Source organism: Manacus candei, unplaced genomic scaffold (genome assembly GCF_025592945.1).
Source record: "Manacus candei isolate 608988 ecotype Guabito, Panama unplaced genomic scaffold, ASM2559294v1 h1tg000017l, whole genome shotgun sequence".
Taxonomy (NCBI): domain Eukaryota; kingdom Metazoa; phylum Chordata; class Aves; order Passeriformes; family Pipridae; genus Manacus; species Manacus candei.
In genome coordinates, this window is record NW_026138065.1 from 30597193 (window position 1) to 30618480 (window position 21288).

General features: G+C 42.4%; 1 protein-coding gene across 1 annotated transcript; it reads left to right on the forward strand.

Annotated features, from left to right (window-relative positions):
- The first annotated feature begins 5011 nt into the window (after positions 1-5011).
- On the forward strand, positions 5012-12176 carry CNRIP1 (cannabinoid receptor interacting protein 1). Its single transcript, XM_051783901.1, has 3 exons — positions 5012-5350; positions 6051-6195; positions 10724-12176. Exons 1-3 carry the CDS (start codon positions 5172-5174, stop codon positions 10886-10888), a joined length of 489 nt encoding a protein of 162 aa, XP_051639861.1. The 5' UTR covers positions 5012-5171; the 3' UTR covers positions 10889-12176.
- Positions 12177-21288: the final 9112 nt, after the last annotated feature.

The window sequence follows — 21288 nt, forward strand, 5'->3', positions numbered from 1 at the left end:
GTCAAGCCCACAGGATGCAGGGAGAGCCCTGCATGATAAATTGATGATACGAAATGACCAGGGATCCTCTCCAGTAGAACGTCTATATGACCTTATACTAAAAAGGGGTTTAATGCAAACAGAAAAGATTACTGACTCCTCAATTTCACAAAAGTTCCATTTCTCATTTACCTGCATGAAAAGCCCTTGGAGGTGTGCAATATAATTTTAAACACAGACAAAGACTCAAGAATTTATCATTAACTACCTAAGCAACTCAGTGTCAAAGCACAAAATCATCTCCATCCAATATTAGCTGAAAGCAACCACTTTTATAACAGTTCTTTGCTCTACGTTGTTTCTATTTCATCTTCAAAGCTCAGCTCGTCCTTTTGCCCTTCTACCTTACACATCTGGAACAATCCTTTTCTTTAAACGCTGAGGTTTGGTTTCATTTGTCACATGCCACCCCAGGGGAGTCAGCACTTATCTCCCCCCAGGCAGAAACATGCTGACAGCTAAATCACTCATGAGAGGCAAAATGGTCCTTAACCACGGGGTGGCCGTGGCGGGTACGAGGGACAGCTTGGATTGTGGATGCAGATCATCTTTGTCCAGCCTTTCCTGAAAAGCAGCACCAGGCATGAGATAAAGGAAGAGCTGTATTTCTTCTAGCTCTCCACAGAGGGGAGGAAGAGCTTTGTCTGGCAGAAAGACAAAGTAACCTGCAACGTGGAAACCTGCTGTAACTTACCTTGCTCTCCCAATTTCTGTCTGAAGTAGGTAAAGGTGTGTAATGTTGGATGAGCAGCATTTGTCACAAAAGCACAATTGGCAACAGAGCTGAGTATCTTAGCTCAGATTACTGGTGAGCAACCTGTTCTTGTACAGGAGATCTTGCTGCTGTATTTCCTCAGAATATTCTGCTTTGTTTCTGCTACTTCACAATCCAAGCTCCCTCAAGCATTTAAAAAAAAAAAAAAAAAGTGATCAAACACATTTATCTGAGCAAGGGTTCTATCAGAGAGACTAGTGAGTGTTTATATAGAAAATTGAAACCATATCTTTTGCAAATAAATATGACAGCTGCAAGGAAGGCAGTCTGTTACATCAGCTTCACTGCTCTCTCCATGGGCCCTTGCAGAGCCGGTTGGAACACGTTTGCTGTACTGTAAATGCCATAAGCTCACCCCATCTGTAACAGGGCACATGAGCTCTCCATAAATATGCAGCACTACAGCAAATCAAGCTGAATTTCCAGGGGAAATTATAACAAATGCTATATGTTCAAAATTATTGTCTGCACAGGAAAAATAATATACACAAGTGATTTGCAAAGGAGATAAAGACTGTCCAGCTTATAGTTCAGTAAAGCTCTTTCTCACTTCTGCACAGAGATAGAGGGCTCAAAAGAATCACAGTATGAAATTAAGAGCTGACAGGTGCAAATCTCGGCACAATTCCCTTCGCAGGGAATCACACATGGTTATTTTTAGTGAATGAAATATTGTGGCTTTGCATCCCCTACTTGAAAAGAAACCCCACATTGCAACATTTCCAAATTTAGTGTTATGTTAAGAAATTAATCGAAGATGGTATAGCCCATGTTACCTTAGAATCTAAATGCTGTGGTTTGACTGCCTTAAATGAACCATCTTGATTTGACCTCAAGGCACATTTTATTTATTTAATGATTGTGGAACTGTGCAGCAGGATTAATGTATTAGCAAGAAGGTCTGCCTGCATAAATGCTGATACTGAAAAGCTTATGCAGTCAACATATTATCATATCTAGAGAGATCATACTCAGTGGATGCACTCAAGAGACCAAACTGATTTCTCCAGAATGTTTTCTAGACAACTTGGACCAACACAAAACATAGGTCAGGGCTTATCTGCACATTATCTCTGACCTTTCATTGAATGCATCCAACTCTACCCTACAGTAGTTCCTCATCAGTGATAAATGCAGGTGATATTGACACAGTAGGGAAGGTCCAAGCACAAGAAAGAGGTCTTGGAGGACGTAGCTGCACTGTGAGAAGATTCTCCTAGCTTTAGGAAGACACAGAGAGATGAGAACTGCTGGCTACAGCTCACTCAAAAAACATTCCCTTCAAAACCACTGAGGATTTTACGGGGGCACAGGTGAGTGCTGCAATCTTTCTGCTCCGAGGGGAGGGAATTAACTTAATGTACCTTGATGACACTACACAACAGGCTGGGAAATGTCAGGTGCCAGAGGAACAAAAAGTAGATTTGAAGGACTGAAAAACAAAAAACCCTAACATTCCCCCCCCCCGCAAAAAAAAAAAAAAAAAAAAAGCACAAATCAGAAAAAGCAGTTTTGTAGTTTATAAAGACATTAAATATTCCAACCCCACCTCTCAAATGCAGGTGTAGAGAATGGAGGAACAGACACAAATCTATCTCTTGTTCCTGGAAGTAAGTTACTGCTGTGGCTTAGGAGAAATAGGACCTCCTCCTAAGTCTATGATACGTAATCTATTTAGAAATTTGTAAAAGTCAGCACATTTACTCTTCATCCACGACTCCTTCTTCCTGCCAGTATTTTCCTCTCTACACAATATCAAATAATTAATATCAAGGAACTATATAGCAGCCTGGGGGCTGGAACCCACAGAAAATCCCCAGGGGGACTGGAAGCAGGTGGGTTTCTACAGCCAGTGCACATCCCACAGCATCAGGCACCTCCATGGGGACGGGCTGAGGTCAAGCCAGGTGGTCAGTCTGCAGGTCAGGATCCAGGGCATCCATGGCTGGATACGTCTGTAGCAGAGCTGGAGACCAGCAGCCCTAAGCATAATTCAGGAAGGAGCTAAAACTCAGGACTGAGCTAAAATAGGGCCCATGGGCAGCCCCAGGTGAGGCTGGTCAGGGCTGTTAAGGCGGGCAGCAACAAAATGAACCTTGCAGAAATATTTACCAAAGGCAATCCCTCCCCTTGATCTACACTAATAAGGAGCATCTGGTAGGATCACATAAGTAAATGTAGTAACACATGTGAAGTTATTGGATCGATAAAAAGAAAGGTCTTGCCTAAATTCAAAGTTCCTTCTTCATAAGTGTTCTACTCTCACCATGTTTCACTTTCACATGGTAGAACAGTTGCTCAGCCTACGCATACACAATCCATGATATGATGCTTTTTTTAGTTGTCCCTCATGTTTTCCACTTTTTCCCAATAGTGGTCTGGAAAAAAGTCACAGCCTGAGCTGTGTCCATAGAAAGATGATCATTCAGGCAGAAATAATAAGTGAAAACAACCCTCGTTATAGATCCGACCTCTCATGTACTTGGGAAACTAATTGCAATCAATGTCTTCAGCTACACACAATTTACTACAACATGATACGTCTGGCCCATGAGGCAAGTAAAGCTGATCCCTGGCAATGGCCATCACTCTTCACACACCACTTCAAGTGACACTATCAGGTTCCCCACGTGTGAGGTCCCTGTGATTTTGTACTGAATAACATTTAAACTTACAGAAGTGGGAATTGCTGCAAGCACAACTTCCAGGAAGCCACAAAGTGCAGTAGTTTCCACAGAATATAACAAAATACGAGAATTCTCTGAGAGTCAGGAAATGAGGTAAGGAGAAATGCACACGTAGGCACTTTTTTTTTTTTTTTTTTTTTTTTGTGGAGATGCCAAGTTCTGAGAGGCAGGGATCATGTCCTGCCCCTTTGCAGAAACCTGTCTGGCTGAACACATTATGAAGCCTGTGTTTAGCTGGATACCTAAGTAAGGCAAACACAGTAGGATTTTTTTTTCTCAGAGGCTTTCAGCAGAATGTATTATTTTGCTTAGTGTTCATAAGAAAATTAATTCACTGAGTAACTTACATGCACAAGGGAATGCAGCTGGGCAATACTATATCTTCCATTTGGCTTAGCAATACATTTCACCACCATGTGTACATCCTAGCCTTAGAAAAGCAAATACATCAGGTACAGCGCAACACGTAGCTGAGAAATTCTCCTAACAAAATAATTAACTCTGACACAGGACTTGGGCCACTTGGGCCATATTTTTTGCTTGGACATTATGGCAGCCATAAGGATGCTGTAGTTTTAACAGCAAACAAGAACAAAAGCAAAAATGGAAAAGATGCACAAACATGCTCCCAGGTTAAAAGAAATCTCTAACTGTTAGATGGGAATGAGGCGGATGGAGAGTTGAATTATTGCACAGCTTTCAGCTTCAGAGGTCTTTGTCCTTGAACAAACGGTACCAGCCATAGGTAAAGAGTAGCATTAAAGATATGAGATTCTCATCTGATACTGTAATTACAGTGGGATTTTTTTTTTCCCTCTTCATTTGAATAAGAAGATTGCAATTAAGTGATTAAAAAAAATCCCGGCAGAAGCCCTGACCTGCTGATGTTGAGGCAGCAAGACACTGACCCTCAGCCCGGGGCATGGTGACTCTGACAGTCAAGAAAGTGACCCTTAGTCCAGGCACGGTGACTCAACAAAACCCTTTTGCCGCACAGGGGGAGAGAAGAGCCACAGAACTACAGAACCACGTCTTTGCTCTCCGCCCTCCCCTCTCCCTCGGGCAGCTCCGGCTCCTGCGTATCTCTGCGCAGATGCTTCAGCAGGGCTCTGTCAGCCCAGAGGGCTCCATCAGCCCTCGGAACGCGCTTCCCTGGGTGATTTCGGGGGGGTGTTTATCAGGATGAGGGGATCTGCGGGATGATTTGGGGGCTCCCTTCGGCCGGAGGAGCGCTCGGGGCTCTCCCCTCCCGCGCCGCTGTCCGCGCCCGTGGTGCTGAAAGGGCCCCTCGCGTTTCCTCCGCGACCAACCGCGGGATTAAGGCTGCAGTAATCGGGGCCGGATTAACTCCCTGGAAACCGCCTGCAATCCGAGCAGCTGCAAATGTCCCCCAAACAGGGATATGGGGCGGGGCGGGGTGGGGTGGGGTGGTGGCGAGGGCATCCACCGCCCAGATGCTGCGCCGCGATTAGCGGGAGAGGAAAAAAAATAAATAAATCTAGTATCTCATCCGCTGCTTTTGGGAAGGGCTGGGCTGGCTGGGATCCGGCAGCCCCTCCTCTTCCTCCTCCCTCCTCCTCTTCCTCTCCTTCGCTCCCGTCCAAGCCGCCTTTTCCGCGGAGGGGGCGAGACGCGCGCAGAGCCCGCAGCCCCCCCTCCGGCCGCAAGCGATGGGCGACATCCCCGGCCTCGTGAAAATCAGCGTCTCCCTCAAAATCCAGCCCAACGACGGGGCCGTGTACTTCAAGGTGGACGGGCAGCGCTTCGGCCAGAACCGCACCATCAAGCTGCTGACCGGGGCCAAGTACAAGATCGAGGTGTCCCTCCGGCCCGGCACCGTCCAGGCCACGTAAGTGCGGCCGCTCTGCCCGGGGCGGCTCCCCCGACCCTGCCCTGCCCTGCCCTCCCCTCCCTCTCCTCCCCTTTATTTTTAGAGGTTTAATATTTTTTCCTGGCAGGCTGACAGCGCGGGATTGCCGTGATTTCTGCCTCCCCGCCCTTTTTGCCTTGGTGGCCCCGTTTCTGTGTTCCCGGCCAGCTGTTCCCGGTGTTTGCCTGGCTGGCTCGGGAGGGAGGGAGGGAGGCTGCGTCTGGGAGTCGCTTCCTTCCCTCTCTCTCCCCACCTTCTCCCGGAGATTTTTTCGAGTCCAGCTCCTTTTCTCCCTCCTTCCCCGCGGTTTTTCCTGGAGGAAGAAGCCCCTGCAGCATGCCCAAGCCTCGCTACAGCTTGGCAAAGCAGGGACTGGGACCAGATGGGGAACCAGCTCTGGGTGGAGGGGCAGCCCTGCGGAAGAGATTCGACTGACCGCTCCCCAGCTACTGGGAATCAGATCCCTCCTGCCTTTCCTTGCTACTCCTTCCCTTTGTGCCTACAGAGCCCAGACATTTTTCAGGAGCCCCAGTGAGTCAGCAGCACATGCAGGTCTGCTAAAAATCCCTGAAGCATCCCCCAGCACAGAGGCTGCCAGGCTGCAAGCCCACGTGCTGGCTCCAAGCTGCCAGGGAAGGGGACATACGGGGATGAAAGGCTGGATCCTGTCTCTTTGCAGGACGATGGGCATCGGGGGTGTCAATGTCCCCCTGGAGGAGACATCGCGGGATGCACAAGTGGCCTCTTACACAGGAATCTACGACACAGAAGGGGTGCCCCACACCAAGAGCGGGGAGAGACAGCCCATCCAGGTCAACATGGAGGTATGTATACGTCCCAGCCCGGCATGGGAGGGCAATGGAGGCAGCAGGGGGTTGACTCCCAAAGAGGGTGTGGAGGTGAAATATTCCAGGGCAAAGTCTGATCGCAGCTGGAGCCTCCTCTTGCTTTGTGTCAATCAGGCTGCTGACCAGAATGTAGTCCTGCTTCCTTCTCTCCCCAGAGAGCAGGAAAGGCCAGGGAGGAGCAGGGGATTTTCTAGAGACCTGCAAAGCCCTTTGGGGTCCTGCGGCAGAAAGAATTGTGAGCTGAACCTCTCACCTCTTCTGAAGGACTTAACCAACTCCCACCAAGTTCCCTGGCTAGAAATCCAATTCCTTGGTATACAGGGACCCCTCTTCCTGCCAGCACTACCACTTTATTATGATGCAGAGCATGCCCCAAGCACAAGGGGTGACTATTCTCCCCTTCCACCTGTCATCTGCAGGATGCCTTAGGACCTGCCAGAGACTGAAAGCATGTATGAGAACAAGCTCCATTTTCCCATATGCTTCCATTATCTGCATCCACAAACCTAAGTTCTTATTCAAGTGGCTCCTCACCCCAATCTTAAAGAGAGGGTCCATGGCCCCAAAGAGAGATGACAAAGGCTCCAGCCCATAAGGCAGCAGAGCTGACAGAGGACAGGAAGAGCAGCAGGCAGATTTCCACACTACTCTTTGTGTGGTATGCTTGACATGCAGAGGGAGATTTGTTTTGATTTGGTGGTTTGTTTTTTTTTTCCCCTCTCCTGATTACAGTTTTGAGGGATTTCTGCTGTTTATTCTGTGTCTTCTGTACCAAAAAGGGTAATCAGGGCAGTAAACCATCTTCACCTGAAGCTCTCTTAAGGGTCTGTTTCCACTTATACAAGTTTAGGACCTTTCCAAGCCCACCAGATTTCAGCATTTTCTCACATCTGCTCGCTGCACACAAGATTTCGTCTTGATCTTCACTGGTTTTTTTTCTGGAACCATCGCTTAGCACAGAAATCCCCTTCTGAATAAGAACTGTAACATCTCCGTTTGGTGTTTCTAATAATTACAGTGTGCCTAACTAAATTTTGGAGACCCACATCACATTAACAGTTACTACTTCATAGTCTTAGGTTGAAAGACTACCCTGAAGTATCTGTACACGTTAATCACTTTTCTACACAGCCACTTCTTTTTAACATCCAAGAAAACCAAACACGTGGTATTACTTCACAACAAGTTTAACAGGGCTGCTGGATGTCATTGTTGAGCACTGTAGTTATATTTCATAGTGTTCTTATATCAGAAGGTGGAAGGGCAACATTCCCAAAAAACCATCTGCTTTGACTAAGGCATCCCTGTTTTGACAGTGCAGCAGTGATGTGAACTCTGAAAATCTGGAATTTTAACTTTTCTTATGGAGAAAACTGAGTCCAATCACAACTGAAACGTAAGGAGGGTCTGATTTTCAGATACAAGCTCTCAGATGGTTTGTTGAAGCATCACAATGAGTAGCCACAATATTTGCCCAAAGAGTTGTTTTTACAGATCAAATCCCGGGATATTGACTATGAAGCTAATAGGATTTTCAAGCATTAAGCAGGTTCTCAATCCCTTGTAGGATCTGATCTTGATAGATAGGTTCCTCAGTACAGACTTAGATGTCCACAATTGATACTTCTAAGTATTAAATAAAGGCAACTCAACAGGGATTTACATGTTTAACTCATCATTTAGCTGCTTAGCCAAGCAGAGCCGTAACAGATTTAGGGAACCAACCTCAGATACCCCAGTCTGAAAACTGCTTGGAATGCTTACTTCCTGAATCTTCAAAACTGGGCTTATTGCAAACAGCTTTAAATATTCCTGTTTCCTTCAACTATGAGGAACTTCTGCCTCTACTTCCTTTTCTAGAGCAGACAGGATCCTGATGCATCATAGGGAGGTAAGGACATTATTTAAGGCATAAAAACTGAATTCACATTAGAAATAGATTATGAAGTCAGTCCTGCAGTCAAAAAATGGTCTGATATTGGCAATCTAGTGCCTGAATGATTGAAGGTCCATAAAGATCCATAAGAATATATTTCCCTTCTGCTTTAAAACTTTAAACAAATAATTCTTTCTGTTCCTGCTTTAACTGGCTAGTAGATATCTGATCTGTGACAGCCAGAGTTTATACATTTAAAACAACAATCCTGATTCGGAATTGTTTCTTTTACCTGAGTGCTCAAGTATGCACATTATCCAGTAACTGCTAAACTCTCTGGCAGATGGTGTAAACTAAGTCAGAAACCTCTCTTTGGGCCTCATTTTAGTCTTAATCAGACTGAGATTGAATAAAGAAACCAGACCTCTATCCCCCTATTTAGCCATCAAATCATCCCAGCAGGCAAATGCCAAGGGAATGATTAAATAACTATTCAAACCTATAGCACTGGAGCAGAGCAGACAGGGAGCTACACTTCTAGGCTGACCTGTGAAGAGTGAGGCCATCCCTCCTCCCTGGGGAAGGGTATACAGGCCCAGTGGAGTAGCCAGGATCCATCTGCAGGACCACAGGAATTCAGGGGAGCTCTGGTGATGAAGTACTGGGCTGGTGGGAGGCACGTGGTAGTAGAAAAGCTCTGGAATTAATTCTTTCCTTCTGGAAATCCACAGCAGTCAAACTACTCAGGGTAGCTCAACAAATTGGGTCATTGAAGGAAGATGGAATTTGTTTTCTTCCTCTGTCTTGTTGAAATTCAGATCCTCCATACATTAATGAAATTAATGCTGCTCTTGGGTTGTATCACCTCCTACAAATGTTATTAGAAATGCCTTTTTTTCCTCAGTTTCCACACTGAGTGTGTGCATAGTAATAGCCAATGTGCTTAACCTTTACTATGTTGCATTATGAGTGCATCAGGACTATCAAAGATGATTAATGAAAAAATGTCCTTACTTAGGATTTTAGTTGATGGGAGAGATAAAATAGCATGTACATCTGATTCTCTCTTTGTCAGAGGAAGTGGCAGAAATATTTCAGTTACTCTTTAAGGTAATTTTTGGAACTAGTGCCAAATAAAACCTTTCACTTACAGCACACAGCAATTCCTGCTGTTGTCAAGGCTAAGTTTATCTTACCACAGTGGGCTGCGGGAAGGTTTAAAACAATGTCCATTAAACAGCAGCAGCAGCTTACAAACTACATCTTGAATTAGAAAAAGAAAACAAACCAAATTTGTCCTTTTGAGAGAACTGGATACAGCAGGTTTTTCTTGGAACTCAGGAAGAGTCCCTGTGTGAAAGGGCTTTCATATTGACTCTGCAAGTGTGATTGTAGCAGGCAGATGATAAAAGGTCAGCTCTCAGGCACATGATGGGAATGGAAAACAGTCAAGTGAAGAAGCTGTCATTAAAGTGAGTGATGGAAATATTTAAAGGGGAAAAATGTAAAGAACAGTGCTGTTCTGTAGCTGTGAATTCACCATCTACTACAATCTAACAACAGAACACTATCAACAAGCCATACCACTGGGACCAACAGCAATACACACATAAAGGCTTCACACCCCCACTTGAGATTCTCTGCAATGTCTCAAGGCATAGGAACTCACATTTTCCATCACCATTAAAACTGAAATCATAATCTATCCTTCAAGGCCTCACTGAGGTTTTTGTGATGTTGTACAGGTGTCTAGCAGTGGCTTAAAGAAAAAAGCACCCTTTATTTTACAGAACTTGCTATAGGCATAGTCTCATTCACTTCGAAGCTGCAAGAACAATCAGACAACTTGCAGTCATCTCACTACTTCTTCAGTGTATTAGACACTTATGTGCTGAGCACACTGGTTATCTTCTTCCTACCTCCTCTTACTCTGCTGCACTATTACAGTCCAACCAGCAGTTATAGAAATGCACAAAGAGCTTCTCTTACCTAAGTGTCACGTAAAACTGTCCAGCTGTCACGTAAAACTCCTTCCCTGGAATAGACTCCCAGGGAAGGAGTAAGTGGTGCAATAGCAGCACATTTCAGTCAAGGCACTGCAAACACAAGGCTCCAAAGTACAAAGGTATCAAAGGTTTCAGATGGAGCAAAAGAAGGAATCTTCCCAGTCCTAACTGCAGCCTCTAGGTATGGTATAAAGGTGAAGTGGTGGTCTGTGTCACTGCAGATCACTGGTATATGATCTACAGTATATACAAGCCACTTTGAGGTCATTGGGCCAGTTATTGCTGTGTCATTTTAAGAAAGGTTATAGCTTTGATTCCTGCTGTTAGTAGCATTTGTCTATATGAGAACTGGAATATTTTTACCCCCTTGCCTTGCCCAGATGTAAGTGCAAGAGGACAGTACACGCAGAATCTGATCCTTCATGTTTTATGTATGCCTAAGCATAAAAGACTTTCTGATTTCTAAAGCAGGCTGTACAGATCTTTGATTTATTGATTTGAGGAACAATAACCTCTATATCAGCTGTTTTATGTTCTGTTTCACAAGGGTTGTTTCTCATCAAGAGAGGCAAACCAAGAAAAGAATCAGCTCACTAACACTGATATTCCCTCTTCCTCGCAGTTCAACGACATTGGCGTTTTTGAAACAGTCTGGCAAGTCAAATTCTACAACTACCACAAACGGGATCATTGCCAGTGGGGGAACAGCTTTGGCAGCATTGAGTATGAATGCAAACCAAACGAAACACGCAGTCTCATGTGGATCAACAAAGAGACCTTCCACTGAAGAGATGGGAAACCAATACTGCTGGACAATCTCCCTAAAGAAAAATCTACCTTTTTAAACCAGCAAGAAGCCTTAACAAAGGCATACTGAAAGGTTGCTTTGTCCATAAGGTTCCAACAACTACATTGTATATACAGGTGGTGCCACTAAAATATTTGCCTATTACTGTGTTTTAAGTTTACCATGGCATCTGCAACATTCTTTATCTGTCACCCTGAGAATACTGAAAAGTTTATGGTAAAGAATATCTGATATCTGGGTAGAAAGTCATACCACCATAATACTGTTGTAAGTATTTGGATTATTCCCCATAGATGTAACAACTTTTGTGAAGTGTTTTGCTTTATTGCTTAGGATTTGGATCAACATCACATTGGTGATTTCTGTATTTACATTTGTGTTTGCTCCTAAATCGGTGTGTTCCTTCAAGCATTTTGTTGTACATGTCATCCCAGTGGACAGCAAAAAATTCAAAATATGGATATTTGTAGGTTTAGGTAAATGGCAGCTAATGCACTGTTGGTATTGTGCTTTCACACCAAGGAATTTGGAAACTCATTCTCCCTTTTGTTAAGTGCTGTAAGATATTCTGTGAAGTTTGCTAATTTACCACATCTCTCAAAATAGATTCTTTGTTGTTAAGTTTCCCAGTCTCTGAAATAGTTTTAGGAAATGGTATAAAGATGTGATGAAGGAAAAGCAATAAATCAATTGTGGTATCAAAGACATCTAACAACACGGCTAAGATCTATCTTAAGATCATATAATATTCTTGAGAGATACAGCAGCCATACCTAGTTTAGTTCTTTAAGTTCTGATGGTAAAGTCAGTTTTTGTTTTAATGACACATTGCTCAAATCAGTAAAATCCTACAAATGAACATTTTCAAGCCTGACCACTGTATTACACCAAAATTGACAGGATTTCTGACCAACAAGCACTCAGCAGTGTGAGGGGTGCAGATCCCAGTGCACAATTTACACATGCACTGCACTCTTTCAAATAAAGATAAGCATGTAAGCATTTGCATGGTTATAACTAAAGGTGCTACATAAACACTAGATCAGTGTTTAACACAAACAGGCAACACAAAACAAATGTATGTTTTCTTTCAGTAAAGAAAGTAAAGCAAGAAAACAACCACACTTGTCCCTCCCCCAGCTTGGGTTGAAGTAAGCTGTCCGCCAGTTCTTGCATATCCGTTTTTCCCTTTGTGAATAATTTGTAAATTGTGTATGTAAATGGTAACCATGACTTTTGATCTTTGTAATAAAGGACTTAAACAATTTCTTCTCTACTATGGCCACCTAAATGAGATGAAAATACTGTATTAAAAAAGTCAGTGGCTTTAGAGAGTCAAACAGCAGAGATTGTGTAGCCAGTGCTTTCTGAGAATCCAGTTCAAAGTACCTCCTGTTGTTCACTCAAAGCTCCTGTTTCTAATTAATGCAATAACACTCAATAGAGCTTATTAACATGCAGCTTGTTGTAATAACATAGTGTGGAAAGTAGAGATTTAGGGCAAAAGTAAAAAAGCAAAGAAATATTTTATTCCATTGAATCAAAAAGCTTGACTGGCTGCAGGTTTCTACAGACAAAGGAGCCTGACAGTAGGGCTGATGGAATACCCCACTGGAATGGTGAGCTATCCAGCTGCATCTCCACTCCAAGGCAACAGTACCCAGGCAAATTTTATTGAAATTAAATTCTAGAAATAATCTTTTGCATTAACTCCTTTCCTAGACTCTTCCTAGGAAGAGTTCTTCAAAATGAAAAAACTGAACAAATTGAAATGAAATTTGCACTTCAGAGAGAAGTGCTATTGCCAGCACTTTAGCAGAAGTTTCCAGATAAAGTGCTTTAATTATTCCAGACTTCCAGTTGTCAATCAGTTCTATCTCTGCACTGCTAGAAAAGTGATTTTACTCTGCAGCAATTGGCATATTTTGGTTTATTTTGTTTGTACATATGAATGGAAAGCACATAAACAAGAAATACATATCATACATAGTTAGCAGAGGAACTTCTGTCCTAGTAAAATTAAAACATTTAAGACGGACCTTTACTTTGAGCTCAGCTTCCATGAAATCCTTGGCCTGTTCTAGCTCTCCAGTATTTAAGAAATGCTACAATAAATAAATCCAGCCTATCCTGGCACAGTTGGACTGTTATTCTCAGCTAGCTGGAAGCACGCTCTTCCCAAGGCAAATACTCATTCCCATATTAATGACAAATAGGGAATGACTTTTCTCACATCCCAGCAAGTCCTGTAGCAATTCAGTTCAGAGGGTGGTCAAGAAAGAGTCTGCAGATGGTGAGTTGCTTTTAAAAGGAAGGAGAGAACAGCAAGAGAAACTGTGTCTTGCAGGGTCCATGTCCTCAGGCTGAATATCACTGCCCAGGATTGCAGCACCCCTATTACAGACAATGGCAGTGATAGAATGGATGAGGACTGGTTAATGGCAGATTCAGGGAAGGTGTAAATGGAATTTATCAGGCATTATATCACTCTCCCCTAGATGAGGTTTAAGCATACAGAAATGTGATTTGCATTACTCTTAAACAGAAGATTGTTCACATCCACACCACCAGTGCTGATATTCCACACACGTAAAGCAAAATAATCCCATCAATTCCCTCTTGCTCATCAAGGGCTTTGCTAACAAAGCAAACATTTGCTCCTAGTAAAGGAGACCCAAGACTTTAGGAGTTCCCTGGAAAGTAATGTTTTGGATTTCTTTCATCCAGGACACCTCTGTTAAATATTCATAAAGCTTGAGTCACTAAAAAACTGTTGCTGTGACAGTTTGATGCGTTATTCAGTCATCAGCATTTAATATCCAGACGAGTTTGTTCTTTACACAGCTTTTTCTAATTAATACTTACATTTTTGTACAGAACTCCAAAAATTCAGGACACAATACACTAAGCTTAAATATATATGTCAGAAAGTGCTGACAATGTGTCAATCCAGCTGAAACCACTGAACACTCATAGCTGGAGGTTTTATACCTGAGATACTTCATGACTTTTTCTCATGAAGTGTCCAGCTGTCATTTTCATAAGAAAAATTTGAAACAAATATTCCAAATCTTTGTGTCACTTTTTCATCTATATTTAGAGGTAGCAAGTTAGCACTTTCAGACTGCTGACTAACAGAATTTGAGAGCAAGTTATTAGTCATGGTTGTTACAGTTGTGATCCTGCATAGGGCTTGTATGAGATCATTAGAGTTTGCACAAGGTTTAGAGCAGCTACTACAGGCTTTGGTATTTCCTACCATCTGACTGTTTATGAGAAAGAGATATTACTGCTCGAGTCTCCATGCCCTACTAACACACGGTAGGGAGGTTTCACTGGCTTCAGCTGAGGCTCTGTCCATCGGCTTGCAGGTGCAGTGACCTTCACTGATTCCAGACTAGCAGAGTTCCAGAAAACCTCGTTTGTAACATTTTTTGTATATAAGATGTGAACAGAACTTCCGTACAGTGAAGAGGTGAGTTTTGTAATACAAGGCTTTCGCATGCCAGCAGAGGTTCTTTCTCACTTGGTTAAGAGCATCTTCCTAACTTGCTTTGTAAAATTTTGATGCGTGGGCTATGCATTCTATTCCTCTGAAGTCTCCATGCAAAGCTTTGATGAAATAAGGATGTGGCACGTTGTAAATGCTAACCTCTTTCTGAGATGTGAAACAAGAGCTGTGACTTTCAGAATGCAAAGCACTGAACATTGCCTTAATATCTATGTCAACCCTGAAGCACAAAGAAGCAGTATAATGAGTTTGCAACATTCATGTTTTCCCTTAGGTCCTCAAAGCAATGATTGGAAAGTCCCCTTAGTGGAACTAATCCAGCCCTTTGGCTAGGAGAGGCAGGCACTCCTGCCTACAGGCCTTCCCTGCTGCATGCTTGGCAGCTTTCACCAGCATTCCTTGGACTGCTTCCTTTCCTCCTCTTCCTGACACCAGCATTTAAGACTTCAAATCCCTGTGAGCCTTGGCTTTCAGCCTTAGGAACACAAGGCTGCATCAACCTAGGAAGAACCAAACCAGTCCTCTCTGCCTTGTTTCTCTGTCTCTACCATAGGGTTTGTGAGTTCTCCCACTGCAATCATTGGAGTTTTTAATCTTTTGACCTGCAGTGAGTTGCACAGTTCAGGTATGAGTACAAAGATACAAACAGATCTCCATTGGAGACAAGGCTCAAAAGCAATGACAACTTTTTCTTCTTCTTCAATTTTGATGCCAAAAATATTAAATTTAACAAAATAACTCATAGCAGCACATCTGCATTGACCAAGTGTATGGCTTTGATATTCTGTTTTCCCTCATTCAGAAAAACTTGAGTCTCACTGCTGCCATCCATATACACATGCTTCATATGCTATCTGTAACACCATTTTTTATCTCTACCAGAGAACAGACATTCCTAATCCCTTTATCCCAAGTACCAAGGAACAGCCTGGTATTCAATCTAGTTACTTCTGCAGCCTTTGAACAATCCTGAGAGAAGCAATAATAAATGCTCAGTTGATAATGATGAAGACAAGAACCATTTGACTGTGCTGGAGGTAACCTGGACCTTCTGCTCATTCTCAGCATGGCAAAGACAAGGTCAGGAGCCTCCTGCTGTTACAGGAGTGACTGTGACAACACCGTCAGTAATATCTGAATTAAGCTACAGCGTATGTGCTACAGGGACCAAATGTTCTCAGAAGCTTGAACTGAATCTTTATGAGTTTAATGTGAACCACAGAAGGTCTGCAGAGAAGTGGCAGCAATGTGCAATATCACAACATACAGTCTTTTCTGACTGTGATGGATGGCACACTCTAAGTTACTATGCCAACAGATTCACCTAAGGTACTTCCACACTTCAGATTGATTGTAGAGAACAAGCTGTGGCCAATTCTATGTATAGAATATATAGTCTAAAGTTGGTGCTTTTTTTTTTGTTTGTTTACTGGCTTGGGTTGATTTTTCTTTTTAAATTAACTATATAATTTTTAGTTCTGGCTTCTGAGACATCTACAGGCAAGCTGAGCAAATGCAAGAAGTACCAGGGTATGAAAATACAACTGAAGTCATACCTATTCTGTATGGAAAATATGTGACTGAACTCCACAGCTTTAAAAGCATTAAAACAAAAACAAACAAACAAACAAAAAGGCTTCATGCATCTACACTGTTTAAGAGGTTTTTAACATTTTGTTTATCTGAACAAGGCAATAGCCAGATATAAATGTGCTAATCACTCCATTTTCAAATGCACAGTGCTTGCACTGAACTTTGCTATCCTCGAGGTGGATAGTTAAGAAACTAAAAGTCCACATGCACTCCTGGTACAAAGTGTCACCCAAACATATGGAGTTAACAGGAGAGAAAAATTTGCCCTAATATGCTAAAATGTGAATGAACTGCCCTTGCTTAAAACAGAACTGTAAGAACTTACACCTAACCATTCTAATACAAATTAATATACTTAATATTTCTCACTGAGGAAATACTTAGAGGGAGGTTGTTTATTTTAAATACAGTGAAAAAGATTTCCTCTACAGATCATTTGCCCTATCATCCAGATGGCTGGTGTGGTCTTGTTTAGCTGCTCCTACAACATAATGAGCTTACAGAGCTGAAAAATTTCTTGCAGGTTTTTTGTTTTATTTTAATAAAAAACTTTATCAATTCTTGCTTCTTTCTTCTTCAGCCCTGCAATGCCAGCAGCAGTAGCCCTCAAGCATAAATAAAGAAGCAAAGAAGGAATGCTGCCATATACGTAACTCCAGAACTGAGATTTGATGCAAACAGCACATGATTATTAGCCACCTTGGAGTCCTCCTATAGCCTTTATTCTTGGAGAACCATGACTAGGACAGCTAAGTACATGATTTTTTCCATACACTCCATTCTACAAATCCGTGAGGGATCATGCATTATTTGAGACACCAGCTCCTATCCAGATATCTAAAGGGAAAACGTTGGAGGGGCATGAGCTTGGAGTCATGGTACAAGACAGAGATAGGAAAATATTGGTGTATTCAAAGATGCTGAGCTTTTGGCCCACAGGCAGTGTGGGAAACACTCACTAGGAGCCTTCATATCAAAATATAACAATGCCAGAGAACTCCCAAAAAAATCTCTTTTGGTAGTCTCCATCTCAGTCACCTTTAATACTTCTCCTTGGTCCTGCTAGAAAGACTGCTCCTAACCTTAAAAATCTCCTACAGAACTTCCTGTGGTTTTTATTGGTAAGTAGCTTCAAGCTTCTGGCTCACTAAGCTCAGTGTCAGTAGCTTTCCACAGATTTCATACTAATCTCAAACTTCTCATCTTTCACTAGGACATTCTCCAGGCAGTCAGCGATTGCTAGTGAATCCTGTCATTGCTTACCTACCATCCCCCAGTGTCCTCTGTCTCATCTTTCATCTGTGATGGAGAGACAGAAAAGGTTTTCTCTTCTCTCAACATGCTGCTGTTCAATCTATTACTCATTTGCCCTGAAGGCTCTGCAGTAAGAAGCTATTTACAGAATTTCTAAGGCCCTCAGTCATTCAATAACTCTTAATGTAATAATCTAAGAGGGTGGGAGAAGCAGCACTATATTCCCTAGTATGGAATAAGCAAGGAAGGCCTTAAGCCTCTTACACAGAGGGCATACCAACTGAGCACATCCATACCCTGTGGAGCAGCACCACTCACGGGACACTAGGAAGTACTCTGAGTAGACACTGGCACAGCTCAGCCAAGGAGGATTCATTGCTGAACAAGATTCAGGCTTTTATATTTTATTTTATACCAGAGAACTTCAATTGAGGAGAAAAAGAGGTGGAATCAGTTTTAGTTCATCTCTTTCTTACTTTCCAGGTTTTTATTAAAAACTCATGGCAATGAAAAATTAAATTACATAATGGTCCTTAGGATGCTGTGAAAAAAGTATGCTATCATATCTCAGAACAGCTTTGAATTACCTCCTGTGTAACTCCTTTGATGCAGAATTCCTGGAGGAAGACAAGGCTTTAGTGCAATCCTCATCAGGTAATCCAAAACAGTGCTTTAAATTACTGCAAAAGCACCAGAACATCCCTCTGCAATTCTGTTTCATCCATGGTCTATAAATTTTCAAACAAGACTTCATTTAAAGTGAGCAGGTACAAATTATTAGTCATCACAGTCAAGAGTAAATGCTGAGCTCTTGTAAGTTTTCTCTGTATTTTTATCATCATTTCAATTCCCACAGCTCCAGTAAAAGAAAATTAACTGTGGAGGACTCAAGGGTTCGAAGCAATGTTCTTCCAGCAATTGCTTCACAGAAATCACTGCCATGTGAATACTAAAAACATAGTAAAATTTTAATTTACTTTTGTTCCTGGTAGTACATCACAATGAACCGTGGAACTTACGGAGGTTAATTTCCTGTCCATCTCCTGTGGATTCCCTGGGGTTTTAATATTACTGTTCAACTCATGAGGCACTTCCTTTGTCATTATGGACACTAATTTCATTCACTGTACTCTGTTCAGATATGCAATTTCATAAAACTCAAAGCAACTCAGCCTTTCTTTTGATTTTCGTGAAAAACATTTAACAGTGGTGGTGGAGGGGTGAAGAGAAAGGAGAAGAACAAGCATAAGTGTGCTCAACAAAAGCTTCAATTTCCTAAGAAACCAGACAAAAACTGCCAGAATAAAAAAAAAAAAGGAGCAATCAGAAATACTGCAGGCAATCACTAGATGGAGCTACTAAGAGGAAATACGGAATTGTAGAATCATTTAAAGGTCGGAAAAGACCTTTAAGATCGAGTCCAACCATTGACTCAGCACTGCCAAGTGCACCACTCAGCCGCGTCCCCAAGTGCCACATCCACACGTCTTTTAAATCCCTCCAGGGATGGTGACTCATACGTGCCATGAAGGAACTTTAAAATCCCAGGAGCTGTAAGCCACACGGAAAAGCCTCCCCCTCCCATTTGTAACTGCACAGGCCACTTCTCCTCCCACGCAAACACACTGCAGCCTCACAGAACCCGGTGCAAGTGCTGATATGCAAAAGGGACTCCCCTTTGCTGTTGCCGTGTTTCTTTTGATCCAAACTGGCACCTGAAGAGCAGCAGCCAGCAAGTGCTCTGTGGTCCAGAAGGAGATCCAGGGAGCTCCAATGCCACTGAATCTCACTAATAGGGCATTTCTGCCAGTATCCCTCATGACCCTCACTCAAGCCTTCATTTCATGCAGCCTCCTGAGGATTTCTGCTTCCCCACAAGTTCAGGAGCTTGCATTTGTTGACATGCACAATCATAAGGACTGTTCTCCCAAAGTATAGAACTTTGACAGTTCTTATAAATGAAGATACTACTTCCTTAACAGTGCAACGATTCCCCACTTCCAAGATAACTCCAAACTGTATTGAAATGAGCAGGTACATCACCATAACATTTCTAAAGACAGAACCAAATCTCACTTCACCATCACATACCACTGCCAAATCACACAGTTCTGTAACCAAAGTATTGTCCCTGCTGCTGTGTGCCACGAGCTAGAACTCAGGCAGCTCTGAACAGGATGGTAATTTCCCATTTTGCCAGTGAACAGGATCCCAGTACTCAATCTCAGTGCAGCAGTTTTCTGCAGCGGGTCAGTGTACTCTGTGCTGTCTCAGTCCTCTCCATCTGGCAATGAATTCGAGCTGGAAAATTAAAACTCCACTGTAATGCTAAAGATCTGTCTCCCTCCCCCCCCCCCAAGTGCTTCATTCTCAGGGGAATAACATTAGCATTTATGGAAGTAAATGCCTCAAGGTTTTGCTAATGTGCTAATGAGCTAGAGCCTTCCACCTTCAGATCACAAGCATGAATCATATTCAGCTCAAAGGTAAAAATACTGTTTCTAGCAGGAATTTGATATTGAGTTCTAGTTGCAGCTCCTCCATCACAATTTCATCTTTATGCTTTCTGTGCAGTTGTATTTTCCAAGTCAGACAGGGCTTGGAGCTCAGCAGAGCCTTTTGCCAAGGATCACCGATCACAGCAAGATTCAAAATCATTTTGACACAGATCTTCAGAACAGAATATCAAACTTAAAGAAGGAAAAAATAAAAATAATTTTAAAAAATGTAACTTAGGTTCTACAAGCCTGGAATTCACAGAAGTGACCAAAACACTGAGGTTTTTCATCAAGGAGCTACAGAAAGCAAAATCTGTATAAATGTCAGCTGCTTTAAACCCCTTTTAACACTAAAGATTCCACTTTGGCCACGTTATATTATTTAAACTATCCAATTTCACTTACACACAGCCAACAGTTATAAATGAGATAAATTTTAAGAAAGAAGTCATAAAAATGTGAAAAATTTACTTCAGGAAAAAGAATAAGAGGAAGCAGGGGCTTCAATTCCAGTATTTGCAACCCCCTACTGTGCTTGTGGCCCTTTTTCCTCCTAATTTAAAATCACAGCATCATGCCCTTGTCGTTGCTCTGTCACAGCAGAGGTTCCTCTCTTCCACAGGAGGGAGCTTTTCTCTTGCAAAGATGACACTCTCACAGTTCTCAATTTGGAAATGTGTAGGAGCTCTAAACATTCTGGAGTGCCCCACGCCTGACAGCTTCCACCCAGGATTAGCAAAGAAGATTCAGAAAATGAAGGGGGGGAAAAAAAAGGCCAGAAAACCAAAGATCAACCATTTATAAGCTAAACCATTCTCAGACCATTGTGTTATGTTACACTATTACTCCTTCCCACTTCTAATGCAATTGTTTATACAGCAGAAAAACCTGAGCATGTCAAGTCCAACACCATTTATGTCCAGACCTATCTAATGTATATAAATGTCACTTATGTGACTGAAGGTATCAGGATCCAAATAGTACTGGAAGAGGAACAATAAATCACTGTAATTCAAAGAACTTTACGTCTCAAGATGAAATCTGGTGTAACAACTAAAAGAAACAAGTTTAAAAATATATTTTAATTAACACAAATAATAGCAATCCTCTCTGGACAACGATTTATTAATCCTGCAAGTGACAGTCAGCTTTTACCAGGTTCTTTTTCCAGAAAAACAGTTCACATTCATCATTCAGAATTCTGTGCCATGCCTGATCTGCAGCTCTGAGCTGCAATTTGCATCAAGGTAGCACTGTGCTACCATCATGTTTGCCAGCTGCTACTTCCACTACCCTTTCCTTAGCAAAAATATCACAAAATGCAGAGGTGACAAGCCAAGTGGGAGTGATGCTTAAACTGTGCTGTTCTCACCACCTAATAGCTGGAGAACTTAATATTCCCTGCTGTCTAAGTTTAGTCCAGTGGGTATATCCTCCTCCTCATGTGTATAGCTAATTCCCATCGTCAACAGTGGGAATAACACATGCACACAAAGGGGACAAGGAGCCCTTGAGGCCTGTTG

Excerpts from the sequence above, each read along its gene's own strand:
- CNRIP1 (XM_051783901.1), top strand. The coding sequence starts at position 5,172 with ATGGGCGACATCCCCGGCCTCGTGAAAATCAGCGTCTCCCTCAAAATC. Across the intron at positions 5,351-6,050 it reads CCCGGCACCGTCCAGGCCAC|GACGATGGGCATCGGGGGTG; the intron begins GTAAGTGCGGCC and ends GTCTCTTTGCAG. Across the intron at positions 6,196-10,723 it reads CCATCCAGGTCAACATGGAG|TTCAACGACATTGGCGTTTT; the intron begins GTATGTATACGT and ends TCTTCCTCGCAG.